We start from the raw sequence: 16,820 nt of genomic DNA, 5'->3' as shown, positions 1-16,820 counted from the left end.
TACATCCAGTGCCGGATTAAGCTAGTGCTGGGTCTGTAGCATATGTTATAAAGGGACCCTACATTTTTAAAAACACATAAATATTAAAACACAAATGTTTTACTTGCATAGTCAAGTAAATGCATGCTTTCATTCCCTATACAGCCAGATAATACGACAAATTTCTGACTTTAAACACCCAGTCTTTCATAATAGTTAAAGGCGGTATCGTACTATAGTAATAGAGCAAGTGCAGAATCACTGAACCGGAATTGATAGCTTGAAAGCATTTAGCACAGGGCCCTTGAAAGTGCGGGGCCCGTAGCAACATGTGTAGCTACTACACGTGTAGCAGCTACTACTACACGTGTAACTACATGTGTAGCTACTACTACACGTGTAGCAGCTACTACTACTACACGTGTAACTACATATGTAGCTACTTGTGCTGCCAGGATAATCCGGCACTGCATACATCGCAAATGACTGATTCTTGCGAATCATGATTCCAAGCATGTATTGCGAGTTGTAATCATGAGTTTGAACGCATTGGTATACGCCTACGTGATGTTGCAATGAACAATAATTTACTTATAGGTGTGTGTCAATCCACGGGCGGGATGAAGGGCTGCGCACACAATAGTCGTGGTGGTGTTTGGCCATACTTCACCACGCTGGCGAGTTTGATGAAGATGAGGGAGCAGACAGCAGTTCAGACATTGCCTAGCAGCGAAACTTCGTGGGAATCTAACCGAGGTTGCTGGGTTTATAGTGCGGCGTGCTCACCGCCACAGCCGCGTGGCGTGCAATACGTAACGTGAAATAAACAAGAATTTAAGGGACCATTCTCACCCTTTCTCCGTTCTCTCCCTTTGACCCAGGCTGACCAGGGACACCAAGCCCTGTTACGCCCTGGAAATAAATAGAGCATCGGCGTGAGTGGGTGGAGGGATGATTGCCTTCATTCATAATCATTGGCTTCCCAGGAGAGGCGATGGCTCTTAAGCCTGCCTGTTAAAAATGGATTTTACATTTCAATGCATATCAAAATGTTTGGCCCCTGCTGCCGGAATCTTCATCATTATAAATGCAGCGCCATTCTTTGCATCGACTGTGTGGTATCATCATCATCATCATTTTACATTACATCCTCAATTATGTATATATTGGGATAAAATATCAAGCCATCACATTTTGTGATGATTGTTGATTTAAGTAAACCTCAATATTGGATATTGGGTATAGTTAAAACATCAAACTCAACACGTGTCAATAATACTGTGGCCTGAAACATATTTCTACATATATAACAGGTGACGTTTCAGGCAATGGCCCTTCTATTTCGCAATATTTTTGTTTTATTTGCTAATAAGAAGGACCATGACCCGAAACGTCGGCAGTGAATATAATGTTTCCTTTCATGGCCACACACGGTGTTATTGTTGAGGAGCGTGTTGAGTTGTTTGTTGTTTGTGCACCACCGCCAATGCAGCAGCAACACCAAACAATGTACTCAAGTACACGTTTTAAATGTATTAATGTACGTTGAACTTCTTTCACACCGTACGTAGCCAACCGTGCTTATCGGAGGTGCGGCGGTGGGGATGAAAAACTAAACACAAAAAGCGGTTCTAAATCATGGGATATTCAAGTGGAACAACAACATAATTAGTGCCATCATTCCTATCGATGTCATCATCGCAAGTGAGTTACGATGTGACCAATGAAAAGTTTATAGAATATTTTATATAGTATCATCATAACCACGAGAAACATGATCATTATAATTGGCAGTTACAAAATTATCATCATCTTCATCCACAGCAGTATCAGCAGCAGTGGCAATATCAAAATGATCATCGCCATAATCACCAAAGACAAATATCCTCCATATAGCCTGTTGGGGCAAGTGCTGTTCGCGAGCACCTATAAAGGCCGGCATGGCACACGAGGGGGGTGGGTGGCCAGAACTATGCCCATGCCGTCTTTGTCTCCCCAGTGGCGATGTTGACTACACACCGCGCCAGGTACTCATTTGAGGCCGAGTCGATCTAGGGGAGGCCCAGGACCGGTTCAGATAATCGTCACCGGTGTTGGTGGCCATGGGTGGGAATCGGCACCACCACCACCACCAACAGCAAACGCGATAATTACCAACATGACCACATTTTTCATTCGCTTCATCGCCTACAAAATATATATATACACAAAGGCCTGTGAAAGAGCAACACTAGGGCATTAGAGATGTATGTGCAATCGACGCAAATCGTAGACAATAAACAAATAGAAAGAGTTTACTTTGACAACTCCAGCAAGGTTTCAAGACTATAGTCTTGCAAAGCAGACAGATAGAGAAGGGATCTCTTAATTAAAGTGTAATGCAATTGGGATGGCATATAGAATAACACATTAACGTGTTCCAACGAAATTACCTGTTTTAAAAGAGCAGCGTACTTTCGCGTCAACAGACACAATTACGTTAGGAAGCACGCACGGACATCGTACGTGTGTTGCAAATAGGTAGGAATTGTGCAAAAACACGCTGAAACTGAAAATGCCGCTCTTTGAAACATCTATTTTCAAATCAGAGTAATTGCAAGAGATGCATTTTCATGTGTACGTACATAAACGTGCGCACACACACGTGTACGTGTGTGTGCGCCTGCGGTTAGTGTAGCGGTTCGCGCGCTGCGTTACGAACCCGATTCCCACTCACGGCCCGACACCAGTGCCGATTATCTGAACCGGTCCTGGGCCTCCTCCCCTAGGTCGACTCAGCCTCAAACGAGTACTTGGCGCGGTGTGTGAACATCGCCATTAGGGAGACAAGACGGCCGGGCGTGATGCTGGCCACCCACCCCATCCATATGCCGTGCTGGCCTTCGTAGGTGCTCGCGAACAGCACTTGCCCCGATAGCCTGTTAAAGGCTTTACAGAGGATCTTTGCCTTTATCTTTGTATGTATGACTGTGGCGATGTTTGTGTTTTGCTTGCATTTGTGCGTGCGTGTTGATGGTGCAACATAGACCGCCTTTTGTAGAGACAATTAATAATTATTAATTGTCATACGCTGGGAGCGTAAGGGAGTATCGTGTCTGAGCTTCGGATGCAGAAGTTTAAATAAAAAGAGTGTCACCTTTTCTCCCCTCTCTCCCGCTTCACCTTTCTCCCCTTTGGGACCCAGGGGCCCGGGCAAACCAATGTCACCCTACACGCACGCACGATGGCACGCACACACACGCACACGCACGCACACGTGCACATTAACGCATGCACACAACAACAACGGCCACGGTGGCAACCAAAACGCCGATTTAAAGCTTTCGTGACTGCAGGGATTCATCTTCTTGGTTATTTCGGTAAAGTCACGTAGAAGGGAAATAATACAATAATAAAAATAAAACATAATAAAATAATTCTCACGACGTTTCGGCCACAACGTAAGCAGCCGTCCTCAGGTGAAGAACAGGTCTGTCTTTCCGACAGACCTGTTCTTATTATGTTTTATTTTTATTATTTTATTATTTCCCCTCTACGTGACTTTACCGAAAGAACCAAGAAGATGAAACAAAACGCCGATCGCCAACGAGCGCCGGTAACGTCGCCACGGCACTTGAGCCGGGCTGGGCGCGTGCGCACTTTTGTGGCCACGTGAACAAAATTTACCGGCCACAGGTGTCACACGTAAATTGACTGACATGACGTGCATGCGCACTCCCCCCCCCACCCCTCTCATAGCCGTACAGAACGTTAGGGGGGGGGGGCAACGCTGTTAGGCGAGCACCTACGACAGCCGGCAAGGCTCCCGCATACGCACACGCAACGCGCACACGTGCACACACGTGCACACACGCGCACACATGCACAAGTACACACGTGCACACACGCGCACACACGCACACCAGCGAGTGCGCGCCTACACCTCCGCCATAATAGAGTTGGCACAACAGAACCCGGAGCGTCTCTCACCTTCTCCCCTCTGGCACCGGGTAGCCCAGCTATCTGCAGCAAATAAACACAAACCATAATGAGCTCAACACCACATGCATCACTTCAGAGACAACCAAAGACAAGATCCATCCCGTATAGCCTCAACAACAGACTGTTGGGTGGCCAACGCCACACCTTTGTCTTCCCTAGTGCTGCTGCTGATGTTTTTTTTTTGACACACAGCGCTCGGTAAAGATTTAAGGCTGAGTTGACCTATGGCAGGCCCAGGACACGTCCAAATATTCGCCGACATTGTTACTGGTTGTTGAGCGGGAATCGAACTCGGGTCGCCGGCTTCGTTGCGTAGTGCGCTAGCCACTGCGCCACCGGTCCCCCCTCACAGACACGCACATTGTTCACGTTGGAGGTAAATTGCTATTTTAAAATGTGGCTGGATTCGTTCCCTGTCATAGGAATGTGGAATTTCCACCACTGGCTTGGGCCTGTAAATAGGGAGGTGAACACAGCTCCACGCTTGATTGATTGTGAAATGGTTTTGGTTTGTGGACTTTTAAAACATCTAATATTTGAGGTCAGTTGGTCTCAATGCCTTGAAATCTGTGGAAGATTGAAACTAAAAAATGAACTCAACCATATTTTCATTTCATCAGGTAAGGCCGACTGAGCTATATGGTTATTTTTCAGAAGCATCCTGGCCACAGTTGATAGCTGGCTGACGTGGAAATGCATAGCAGGCAAATTTATCTAAAATGCATGTTGATTTTAAATGTGGAGGGAAAAACTGGAGGACCCGGAGAAAAATCCTTACAATAACGGGGAGAACATGCAAACTCAAAATAAACAAGCGTCAGGGTCGGATCAAACTCACGACCTCCTGTATACCAAGCGAGGTAGTTAACATCTCGCGACGCCCCTGGTTGATGGCAAGGGAAGTGACGAGTGGAATGTTATTGCAGCAAGAATGTTTGTGTTGTACGGTGCAAACTTACCGTTGGGCCAGGTTCTCCAGGAAAACCCAACGATCCCTGAAAATATCCAAACAACATTTTTCATTCACAATGGAATCTATTTTTTTAATACGGGTCACAGAAATGTGCAACTGCGAAATGAATTTCTAGAACGGAACGATTCTTTTTGTATGACAATGCTAATTTTGGAAATACATTTTTCGTTAAATTTAAAAAAAGTATATTTCAATTTGTCGCACAGTATGGCAAATGGGGTGGGGACGGGGGGGGGGGGTGCTGTTAAATGATTAATATTTTAAGATAATTGCACTGGGCCAGGTGGAGTTGTTTGTGGTTAGAGCACTCAGGGCAGTTGGAATCTCAAGAGTTTGAATCCCGCATAAGGATTCACTTTGGCTCATCATCCCAACAGAGTTGCTAAAAATGAGAACCACTTAAGGAAGACGTCAGCAGCTGTAATCCTATGCGTGACATTATACGCATATATAAGCAGATTATTTTTTTAATCCTTTCACCCTTTGGATGACCATTATTTGTCCTTATTGGTTATCCCCATCCAGTCGTGGCGATGCGGAATATCCACCACTGGTTCAGGATCAGCCAATGGAACAGGGTAATGGCAGAGGCAATCACCTACTCCATCAATAGAACATTAAGCACATTCCCTAATGCGACTTCTGTGGTCACCAGAGCTGGACTGTGGATCACGTGATCCAGCACAAGTACCTCCCTGCACCGCCGATCCACAGGCCATGTGTCACCTATTCCCACATTGCCCCCTTGCACCGCCAATCTGAGTCCACCAAGCTCTCCACAGAGGCAACTGAACTGCTTAATGGCCTCGATGTAGAGTACAAATAGCGTTGTAAAATGTCACCTTGCCCTATGAAGGAAGAATAAGAAGACGATCAACTGAGGATGGGTGCATCCCTGCGCTCATTTGAGCATGGAGATCCTCAATTAGATTGTATTTAAATAATTTACACACGTGTACTTTTTAAAATACAAAAACAGGAGCAAACACAATACATGTTAGGAGAAAATTACGAATTCATAAAATGTTGTCAAGGCTTTGTAAATGTTTCGCAGCTGTGCTGTCGAGCTCTCTGCTGTGTTTTCGGGTTGGATTGCGCGTGCTGCTCGGCACAATGTCCGACGTTTCGGCCCCACGTGCTTCCGAGCATCTCCAAGAACCCAATTTCCACTTTTGAAATTTTCGTTCCTGAAGACGCTTCCGGGACACTGAACGAATCGCACGATGTCCCAAGATTCGGTTATTCTTCAGTTCCTGAATTGACAAAAATTGTGCTTGTGATTTGTGTTCTCGTCATCAACTTACTTTTTCACCACGAGGACCAGCAGGGCCTGGCAGACCCTGAAGAAAGAGATTAATGAAGAAAAAAAAATGACATTTTAAAAGTCTCGAGGTATGTTACATCTCGAACTGGCTTCACTACCCGGCTGCAATGCGTGCATAATTAATGGGCGACGTTCACGCAAACTCATTCGATACTCAATGAAGGTCAGGTCTAGTTAGGGCCATTCCAGGACTGGCTTAGGTATCACTCGCCAATGATGCAAGCCAGAAAGTGAACTTCAGGTCGACGAGATCATAGGGCTTACTCTTTTTGTACCATCTCTCCTCCCCGCAGCGTAAGATATCCAAGGTTTTACTGATAGGAACCTCCTGGTTACACCAGCCCACAGGGGATTATTGTGTTAGTCCGTACGTCCGTCGTGCATCCAAAAATGGGAGGGGTGGGGCTGAGTGGAGAGGGGAGGGTGGGGATGGGCTGGGTGGGGAGGGGAGGGTGGGGAGGGGAAGGGTGGGGAGGGGAGGGTGGGGAGGGGAAGGGTGGGGAGGGGAGGGTGGGGAAGGGCTGGTCACCCCGTGGTGCCCTTATAAAACTCGACGTCTAACCTACTCACGCCGGATTGTGCCCGCCCTCACAGTCGGGCATATTTGCGGAATACACCACGCCGCCGTTGACCCTGGCCATTGACCGAGCAACCACTCGCCCACAATGTGCGTGACAGGAATGCAAAGGCAATAATGTCACGTTAAAACCGAGTGTCATACATTTAAATAATAGAGTAAAAATGATTAAGCCAGGAACTAGTGAAACTTCACATCTTGCTAAGTGCCTATGAAGATCACGTAACATTGCCAAGCATATATTACCGAGACCTCATCAGACATTTAAACTCGGAGAACATATCTTTCGTGTTTAAATGACCTAATTTGACAAAGTAACAGCTTCTGTCGCGCGGTGCTTTAGAGGCGAGATTTACAGATTAAGCGGAGATGGTTGTTGTGTAAGGCGAGGCGCTTAACTTGCTGGGTTCTGTGGCGGCGGTGGTGGATGGATTGCAGTACAGCAAATGGGTTTCTGACCCCATTTGCTTGGGCTTTTGAGAGTCGTTAGATCCTATGTGGGAGAAGTCTCAAGATTGTCTGCTGACGATGATTATTGTTATGATTAGAATGATGGTGCCAATGATGAAGATAACGGTCATATGAAGCACGTTAAGGATGATGGTTTTGCATTTGTAATAAAGGACTCGACCCTGGTTCTGTCTCCGTGTCCTTTATTTGGGTTCGTATTCTCTTCCCACACGGCACTCCTCCTGAGACTCTCTACTTGGCAGCTCCACAGCTGCCTTCGCTCCCGTAGCCTTCCGCGCTCCTGCAGCTCCTCTGCAGGTTCTTGGTGCAGCCCTCCGACTGCTCTCACAGCAGCTCCACCGCTGCTCCCTGTTCCTCCGTGCTCGGTCACCGCTGGCCGGCGGTGCCGAGTCTTACCGTGTGTGGCGATCTCGCCACTCCCCAATCTCAGCCCTCCGTGGCCTCTGTGGCTATCTCGCCATCTCCAACCTCAGCCCTACGTGGCCTCTGTGGCTATCTCGCCATCTCCAACCTCAGCCCTACGTGGCCTCTGTGGCTATCTCGCCATCTCCAACCTCAGCTCTATCCCCAACTCTCTTCCACCCCGCTGGCTGGCGCCGTCATGAGCCCCTCAGCCACCAGGCTGAGGCACGGCGACAACCCAACGTGTTCACCACCCTTCACTCCCTCGACTGACCCAGATGGCTTCCTGTCTCCCCGCTATAACTTCTCCCCCACGTGACCCTGACTCCTCCCTCTCGGATCGTCTGGTCCGCCCTGCCCATTTACGCCCGCATTACACATTTACACCATTAGTGCGCCTTTTGGCGTCATCTGGTCCAACCCATGTGAGACTAGGCTCTAAGGAAAGCTGTCTCGGGTGTGGACCAATCATCTTCAAGGACAGTGCACATTATCAGAGTTATGTTTTTTGTTTGCATTATGACTGCAGGTATTGTGGTCTATGCAAACGTGACTCCCTGTAAAAAAGGTGTCAGTTTTGTTGCCAGATAGAAGGGTAAAAAAACAATTATGATGATGGTTATGTTAATTTAATTACGAACAATGATGTTGTTGATGGTGTTGATGACACCGTGGTTGCCGAAAATAATAGTAATGATGATGATGATGCCAATGATAATTGATGTATGATGTGAATCATAGTAATGATGCTCCTGATGATAACATTGATGATGGCAATGATGATGATACCTATCGTATCAATAATGCTCGTGCAACTAATGATTGATGATGATGATGCTGTGACAATAATGATGATGATGTTGCTGCTAATCATGACGATACCTATCGTATCGATGATGCTGCTGCTACTGATGATTAATGCTGATAGCAATTATGATGATCCTGTTACTAGTAACGACGATGATGATTTTGCTGCTAATCATGACGATGATGATGTCACTCACTGCAAGTCCTTGAGGTCCTTGGGGTCCTGGAATCCCCGATTCTCCCTGGAAAGAAAAAAAACCGAGAAAGGGACTCTGGGTAAACGCTCATGGCCCAGACAGAGGCACACCTGCAAGCAATCTGCCTTAATCAAATTAATTAACTCACTTTGCAACAGAGTCCCACTGTGACCACTTTGGTCTCGCTCATATATTTAACCGAGGCCACCGAAATGAATTTCAATGAACTTACATTAAGATTAATTAGATCGCGGCTAATCTTCATTACGTTGCTCGGCTTTGTTTTGTCTGTCCATGGCTGTGGTGCGATGGGGTGGTGAGAGCGCTCGGCTGGCAAAGTCACGAGTTCAATTCCTGACGGAGGGGGGGGGGATGACTCAAGTCTAACCTAACTGGTTGATTTGATTACATCGTCACAAACCTATAATCGCAGATCAATTGAAGAATCAATATTTTGTTTGTCCAACTCTACGGCATTATTTCTGGTTCATGTTGTCTCGTTTGTACAGCGACGTCTGCTGCCGTTTCATAGCACATTGGATTCCCCCAGTCTAATAGAATATTCTGATAAAAAAATAAAATAATGCTAACAAATTGTAAATAACCGATACTCGGCACGCGCCATGAGTAACATTTAGCGGTAAGTGAACAGCAGTTGTTTCGCGGATAGAATGGTCCCTGACACGGGAATGTGGAATTTCCACCATTATATTCTATTTCGGATTTATAAAGCGTCTTTCACCAATGCGCTTGATAATTGCTTACCGACTACGGTACTAAATGGCAAAATAAGGGATGGGGTTGTGACTAGGGTGGAGAGAGCGAGGTGGAGGCTTTAGATGGTGCTGGTAGGGGTGGTGGAAGAGGAAGGGAAAAGGCAATAGAGGAAACAAACACGGGACCTGAGGGCAGTGCGAAAAGGGGAAAGCGAGGCGGAGAGTCGGATTTGGATGGGGAGTTTTTTTCCCGGTGGAAGGGGGCAAGCTAGGAGAAGGAGCGAAAGCGAGATTTGGCGCAGGGTGGAGACGGCACAGCAAGAAGATTGGCAGCTTGTGATCGGAGCGGGCGTGATGGTACATATAAGGAAATGAGAAGAGAGAGGTGAGGGTGGGGGGGCAGTCAATGCAAAGCTTTGCAAACGAAGGTGAGCAATTTAAAGAGATAGCGGCGATAGACAGGACGCCGGTGAAGTTGTTGAAGGAGAGGAGTGCACGGAGATGTGATGAGAAAATGAGATTTCTGGGCGATGTGGTCAGATGACGATGTGAATCAGAATGAGATGCAGTTTGATATTCACTCTTTACCTTTGGTCCGATAGGGACCTGACGCGCCTCTGTCCCCCTAGAAAGTGGCAAAGAAAAACATTACGCAAGGACACACACACACACCGTCTGACCCAGTGACACTGTGGTCAGACAGGCATACAAGCATCAAGTTACTTATTGACGTATTTAACCAGGTGAGACCAGGATAGAGTCATTTGCAAACATGACCCATATGTACGTTGAACTTTATTTCGCACCGTACGTAGCCGGAGGTGTGGGGAAGAACAACAAACTAAAAATAAAGTACACTCCTGCGATGAAGAAACAGTCACAATCAAAAGGTCACGAGTTCAATTCCCGAAGACACCATCATTGCACCGGGGTCGGTTTTGTGGGAAGCCCAAAGTGGTTACCAATATACATTCTGTATTCATGTATGTATTTTATTTTTTACAAGGCAAGGCCCAACTGAGCTATACAGTAGAGCTATTTTTCAGAAGCGACCTGGCTATCACAAATGATATCTCAACGAAGTGGCTTATCACGTGGAAATTTACAGCAGCCAACTACTCGAAGCGCATTGTTTCTAAATGTGGAGGGAAAAACCGGAGGACCCGCAGAAAAATCCATGCGACCACGGTGTGAGAGAGACACGCAAACTCCAATTATACAGGTGTCAGGGTCGAGATCGAACCCACGATCTCCTGTATACCAGGTGAGGAAGTTAACATCCGTCCACCATGGCGCCCCTAATACTGCCATAGTAATGCGGAATTTCCACCGACAGAGCTCCAATGTGGCCCGCAGTCATTCAATCACGGAGACACTTCAACTTTGAATATTGAATCAGAAGGTTCGTCGAGTCAGTGAACATAAACGTGAAGAAAAACCGCCAATAGGGAGAGAAGGGGGCCTTAATGTGACCTCGCTAGCTCCCTCCATTGTCTGTGAAATTGTGTACTCTGAAGAAGGGGTCGAAACGTCAACCAATTATGCACTTTGTCTTTTAAAGGCAGTGTTGTTGGCGAATTTGTTGAGATTTTGTTGTTGTTGTTTTAAATTGTGCTTGTGCACTACTGCCAATGCTGCAGAAGCAGAATCACCAACTAATTAGTCTCAATAATAAAGGGAAGGATTACATTCGGGTTACTTCTATAACCTTAAACAATTCGACGCTTGACCCATCACCATCATCATCATCATCATCCATCATTTAAATCCATCCAACAAGTGATGGATTATACATAATACAGGTTTTTTTTTGATCGTGTAAAAATAAATGTGTCGTTAAACCCGCCACCACCCGACATAGCCAATTAGTAAGGTTTGTCACGTAAACAGAACGTGCCAATTCGTTACTAGTACAGGGTTGGAGAGCAAAGCCACAACATTTACAATCTGAGTACAATCTGAAGGGATGGATTATTTTTGTTGGAACGTGCGCACCTCTGACCACGCTGCGTGTGTCGAGTTGCAAAAAAACAAACGGGGGAGGAAGAGAGACACACTCTCTTGGATTAACACGAGAGACGGAGAGAGGAGCACGCGGATTCGAGAGCGCAGGGAGATGATGATAATTTACGGGGCAGTGGGCCAGTCCAGAACAACGTCGCACGGAGGGACGAATGGCAACAATTTTTCGATTTAAATGGTTCGTGACTGCAGGGATTCATCTTGTTGGTTCTTTCGGTAAAGTCACGCAGAAGGGAAATAAAAAAAAATAAAAAAATAATAAGATAAAATTCTCACAGTGAGAATTCTCACAGTGAGAATTTTATCTCACAGTGAGAATTTAATCTTGTTATGTTTTTATTTTTATTAATAAGATAAAATTCTCACAGTGAGAATTTTATCTTATTATGTTTTTATTTTTATTATTTTATTTCCCTTCTACGTGACTTTACCGAAAGAACCAAGATGAATGCCAACAAGTCGACGGAAGGTATCCGCGAGGACGTGCGCCGAGGGGAGATGGAGCGATGAAATGAGTTCACGTGGTGGAGCAAGGTGGATTTGTTGTGTGCGTGCAATTGTTGACCCCGAAAGCCTCACCGAGTCTCAAAGGCTATTCTTACGAGGGTCCAGCCAAGTTTTGGCAGAAGAGGGCGATGTTGTCCCGTGTGCGATCCCAACTGAGTAATTTGCAGGCGATTGTTTTTGGGGTCTGGGATGTTTGGACAACGCTCATTACTTTGTGTGTGTGTCTGGTTTTTTAACTATGGGAGGAACAAGGGGAGAGTGTAAAAATGTAAAAATACAGAAAGGCACCCGAGTCGAGAATAAACCCACTCTTTTTTCTTCCTGATGACGAACGCTTGCGTAGCGATCGAAACGTCGTAGTTTTTAGTTATTTTTGCGATATTCTTTGAACCTATCTTGCCCATCGCCACACAAATTACCTCTTGTTGTCACGTATAAAAATAAAATAATAAATTAAATAATAGCATACGACGTTTCGATTGCAACACAAGCAATCATCATCAGGTATAATGAAATAGCGACATAGAATATAACCAGAAAACTATAGACAGACATATAAGCAGACAGATATCACCAAGATACATAGAGAGAGCAACCCAGGTACAGAGAGAGGTGATCGTCTCTGTGGGGTGGCCTTAAATAGACAGAGGGGGGCGGAGGCAGAGAGAGGGAGGGGGTAGGGAAAACATGTACATGGCAATGAGTACGAAGGGAGGGGAGTAAGGTAAGCAGGCTTAGAGGGAGACAGAACACACTAAATTAAATAACCTAGCAAAGTATCGAAATGTTATGTAAAACGACACAGAGAGTCGGTCAACACACAATTAACGCATTGCCTGGTCGATTACGTATTTCAAAGATTGCTAAGTTAGAATTTAAGTGTGAAAATTCCAAAGAAAGACAAAACATAAAAAAGAGGAACGGAGACACACAGACAGAGCAGAACCTAAGAACGATACAAAACGAGTGTAGACAGAGAAAATTACACTAAATATACAGGCAGAGAGAGAGAACAAGAAACCCAGAGAGAGAGAGAAAAAGGTAAACTTGGAACTTCCCCGTAGAAGTGGTTCAATCTTAATTTTGGAGCTTTCGTGACTGCAGGAATTATTCTTTGGTTTTTTCGGTAAAGTCACGTATAAAAATAAAATAATAAATTAAATAATAGCATACGACGTTTCGATTGCAACACAAGCAATCATCATCAGGTGTAATGAAATAGCGACATAGAATATAACCAGAAAACTATAGACAGACACTTAAATTCTAACTTAGCAATCTTTGAAATACGTAATCGACCAGGCAATGCGTTGTGTGTTGACCGACTCTCTGTGTCGTTTTACATAACATTTCGATACTTTGCTAGGTTATTTAATTTAGTGTGTTCTGTCTCCCTCTAAGCCTGCTTACCTTACTCCCCTCCCTTCGTACTCATTGACATGTACATGTTTTCCCTACCCCCTCCCTCTCTCTGCCTCCGCCCCCCTCTGTCTATTTAAGGCCACCCCACAGAGACGATCACCTCTCTCTGTACCTGGGTTGCTCTCTCTATGTATCTTGGTGATATCTGTCTGCTTATATGTCTGTCTATAGTTTTCTGGTTATATTCTATGTCGCTATTTCATTATACCTGATGATGATTGCTTGTGTTGCAATCGAAACGTCGTATGCTATTATTTAATTTATTATTTTATTTTTATACGTGACTTTACCGAAAAAACCAAAGAATAATTCCTGCAGTCACGAAAGCTCCAAAATTAAGATTATTATTTTTTGTTTTATTTTATTTTTCTATCTACGTGACTTTACCGAAAAACCCAAAGAATATGAATTCCTGCAGTCACCAAAGCTTTAGGTCAAGATTTAAATCCCAGGCCCTTCTTGCTGTGACGCACAAGCGTCACCACTGCGCCGCTAATTTGGAAATCGGAAGTCGCGGCAGTTTGGGGAGGCCTTCATCCAGCAGCGGATAGATGATGGCCGCCGCCACCAACGACGACGATGATGATGACATAGTCAAATTCTCTTGTACGCAAAGAACCTGGGCTTGAACCCAGGCTCCTCGTGGCATTGGCTGAGCGCTCACCACACAGACAATAAACAGCAGCAGGAGCACAGACATCAGGGGCAAGGACAAGTCTGCCCTGAGGTGAGGGGGGGTGTGAGACATTGCGTAAGAGAGATGTGACAAGATCTAACGTTTGTTTTAGATTTCATATCATGGTTTTATACTGTATATATTTAAAAATGTAATCTCTCTATATATCCTTTGCCAACTGAGTTGGCGGCAGACCTATTTACCACACGCGTTCTCAAATGTGCGAGGGCTTAACCATGCAGTTGTTTTCGCAGTCAGTCGCTCGCAAATGACCTGTGTTTAATGAATTGTATCACCTCCAAAAGACGTCTACAAGACATCACAGAGGAAGTTTCAAACGTAATTGCTGCCAAATGGATGCTTTCTCTCATGCAGTTTCTGCAGTGTCAAACCAATGCCCATATTTGACACATTCCATTTTAGGTAACTTTTAAAATCTTTAGGACTTTTCTTGTAACAATTACTTTATTTACTACCACCGGTTCATTAGAATTGTTTGCTATCTGTGTCATGTCCTTTGGAACGAGTCCATTCGCCACTTAGGAAGCAGTGCATCACCCTGTGTGTAAGAGAAGAGCTAGAAAAGGGTTATTACTTGGCGGGACTTCAACCAAAAACAACGTCCTTCAAGTGATCTTCATTGTTGACAAAGCAGAGGCCGCACGTATCTGATAAACTCTGCTGTCAGATTGTTTGTCGAATGACAAACAGGATATTACGACTCCTCAGCGCAAAAACGTTTGCCAAAGTACGTGCAAAACAATGTTTAATATCACGGTGGTTGTTTTGCCGTTGATGTCTGCTTTCGTTAGAAACCGGACTGATGCTCAATATTCGCGGCACTTGAGGAACCAGTTGAATTGAGGACGTCTGCTTGGATTCAACCCGAGAATATCAAGTGGCTCTTGCTCAGTACTCTAACATTTATTTTTTATAATTCAATCAGAATATTTATTCAAGACTGCAGGATCTCGATGAGCTATGAAATCTCTTTGTTTCACAGATGCCCAGCATGGGGCCGGTCAGCAAGTTTCAACAGCAAACAATACCCAAAAACAAAATCCCAAAAACAATACCAAAAACACCGAGAGGAGTGCCTGTTTACGGGTACTTTGGAGTACACGGACCGGACGGGAAAAACAAAACGAAGGCTCGCTTTGTAGACTGGTGTTGCCAGCTTGCTCTTCTTTTGTTTCTGTTGGTGGCTGCTGGCTTCAAGGAGAGAATTGGAGGCTCTGGTTAGAACACCCACGGAGAGAGAGAATGATTCATAGGCGCGAGGAAGAACAACAGAGAGGCTGGGAAGGCAGCCAACGCGGTGAGCCGGAGCCAACGATTGCCCAGGTAAAGCCCACTGAGGTATTAACTTCTATTTTCAGAAGCGACCTCGCCACAAATGACAGCCCAACAAAGTGGCTCATCGTGCGGAAATGTATCGCGGCAAAAACAATCGAAGTGATCCAAATGCACGTTTCTAAAATGTGGAGGGAAACAAAGAACGGAGGACCTGGAGAAAAAAACAAAAATCCACGCGACCACGGGCAGAATGTGCAGCCTCCAAATATACAGGCGTGAGGGTCGGGGATCGAATCCCCGACCTCCTGTAGAACCACCTGGGCTGCCAAAAGCGGGAGCGACCTGGCCACAAATGATAGCTCAGCAAAGTGGCTTATCGTGTGGAAATGTCTAGCAGCAAAACAATCTAAACAGCTGCATGGACGTCACGGGGTTTGTCAGGACCCCTCTCTTTCCCTCGATGCGCCTCGTCCCGTCTCCGCCCGACCACGAGGCTGCCACTGACCCGAGCGTGTGGTGTTAGGAACGGGATGCGAAGGCTATCTCTGGTGAGTGGCGCGGGGGGGGGGGGGTAGAGAGCTTGCGAGGAGGTAATCCGTCGTGAATCCCACGCTTGACGTCGTGCAAATAATAATGAGCGATGCGTTTGAGCAAAGAGGAAAATGGATTTCTGTGGAGATTTTGAAAGGCTGGAATAAAAATAACCCGCGCTTGGGCTTGCACGGATATTAACGTGGAGAATGGGAAACAGTTGGAACCAATACAGAAAACACTTTTTCGAAGAAGGCATTCTGAAACTTAAGAGTTTAAAATGAGACTTTGAGAGTGGAAGAATTTAGGTTTTTAAAATGTATGGAAAAAAATACAACTTTGAGATGCGTCATATATGCAGCACCTACGCGTGTGAGAAGCATTAACAATATAAGCGAGTATCTTTAATGATGGACGATTGTTGTAATTGCTAAAGTTGGAGAGGCAGAGCTGTGAACAGAGCGCAGGAATTACAATCGCAAAGTATTTTTTGTTTACTATTTTTATTTGACCATATGAGGCCCACTAAGCCTAGATGGCTCTTTTTGAAAAAGTGACCTGGCCACAAGTGATATCTCAACAAAGTGGCTTAGCATGTGGAAATGTGCAGCAGCCAAATACTCCAAATGCACGTTGATTCTAAATGTAGAAGGAAAAATCGGAGGATACGCAGAAAACTCCATGCAACCACGGGGAGAGAGAGACACGCAAACTCCAAATGTACAGCAGCAGGCGCCAGGGTCGGGATCGAACCCACGCACTCCTTCATACCGGGCGAGGGAGTTAAAATGTCGCCCAGGTCACGGGGTCAATGCCGTCCCTCATAGGTCAATGCAAGTCCTACGACTACTGTCATTTTGCCATAATAATTCTAATTCCGCATTTGTTTTTTTCTGCACAATTTGCAATGCAATTAGAACTGGGGAATTGCGTGAGCTC

At 45.4% G+C, this 16,820-nt stretch overlaps 1 protein-coding gene across 1 annotated transcript in view; it reads right to left on the bottom strand.

The window, feature by feature from the left end:
• The window catches only part of LOC133356477 (collagen alpha-1(VII) chain-like), a 103,319-nt gene that overhangs the window by 57,974 nt on the left and 28,525 nt on the right, over positions 1 to 16,820 (bottom strand). Inside the window, exons 9-15 of the mRNA XM_061574008.1 lie at positions 10,016 to 10,052; positions 8,712 to 8,756; positions 6,238 to 6,273; positions 4,920 to 4,955; positions 3,949 to 3,981; positions 3,116 to 3,187; positions 832 to 891 (exon numbers count right to left, since the gene is read on the bottom strand). Of these exons, the coding sequence (XP_061429992.1) occupies positions 832 to 891; positions 3,116 to 3,187; positions 3,949 to 3,981; positions 4,920 to 4,955; positions 6,238 to 6,273; positions 8,712 to 8,756; positions 10,016 to 10,052 (319 nt within the window). The remainder of the gene's footprint in view (positions 1 to 831; positions 892 to 3,115; positions 3,188 to 3,948; positions 3,982 to 4,919; positions 4,956 to 6,237; positions 6,274 to 8,711; positions 8,757 to 10,015; positions 10,053 to 16,820) is intronic.

The sequence above is a fragment of the Lethenteron reissneri genome, chromosome 54 (assembly GCF_015708825.2).
Source record: "Lethenteron reissneri isolate LAM-NWPU_2019-01 chromosome 54, ASM1570882v1, whole genome shotgun sequence".
NCBI lineage: Eukaryota > Metazoa > Chordata > Hyperoartia > Petromyzontiformes > Petromyzontidae > Lethenteron > Lethenteron reissneri.
The sequence above is the reverse complement of the archived record's forward strand: the minus strand, read 5'-3'. Positions and strand labels throughout refer to the sequence as shown.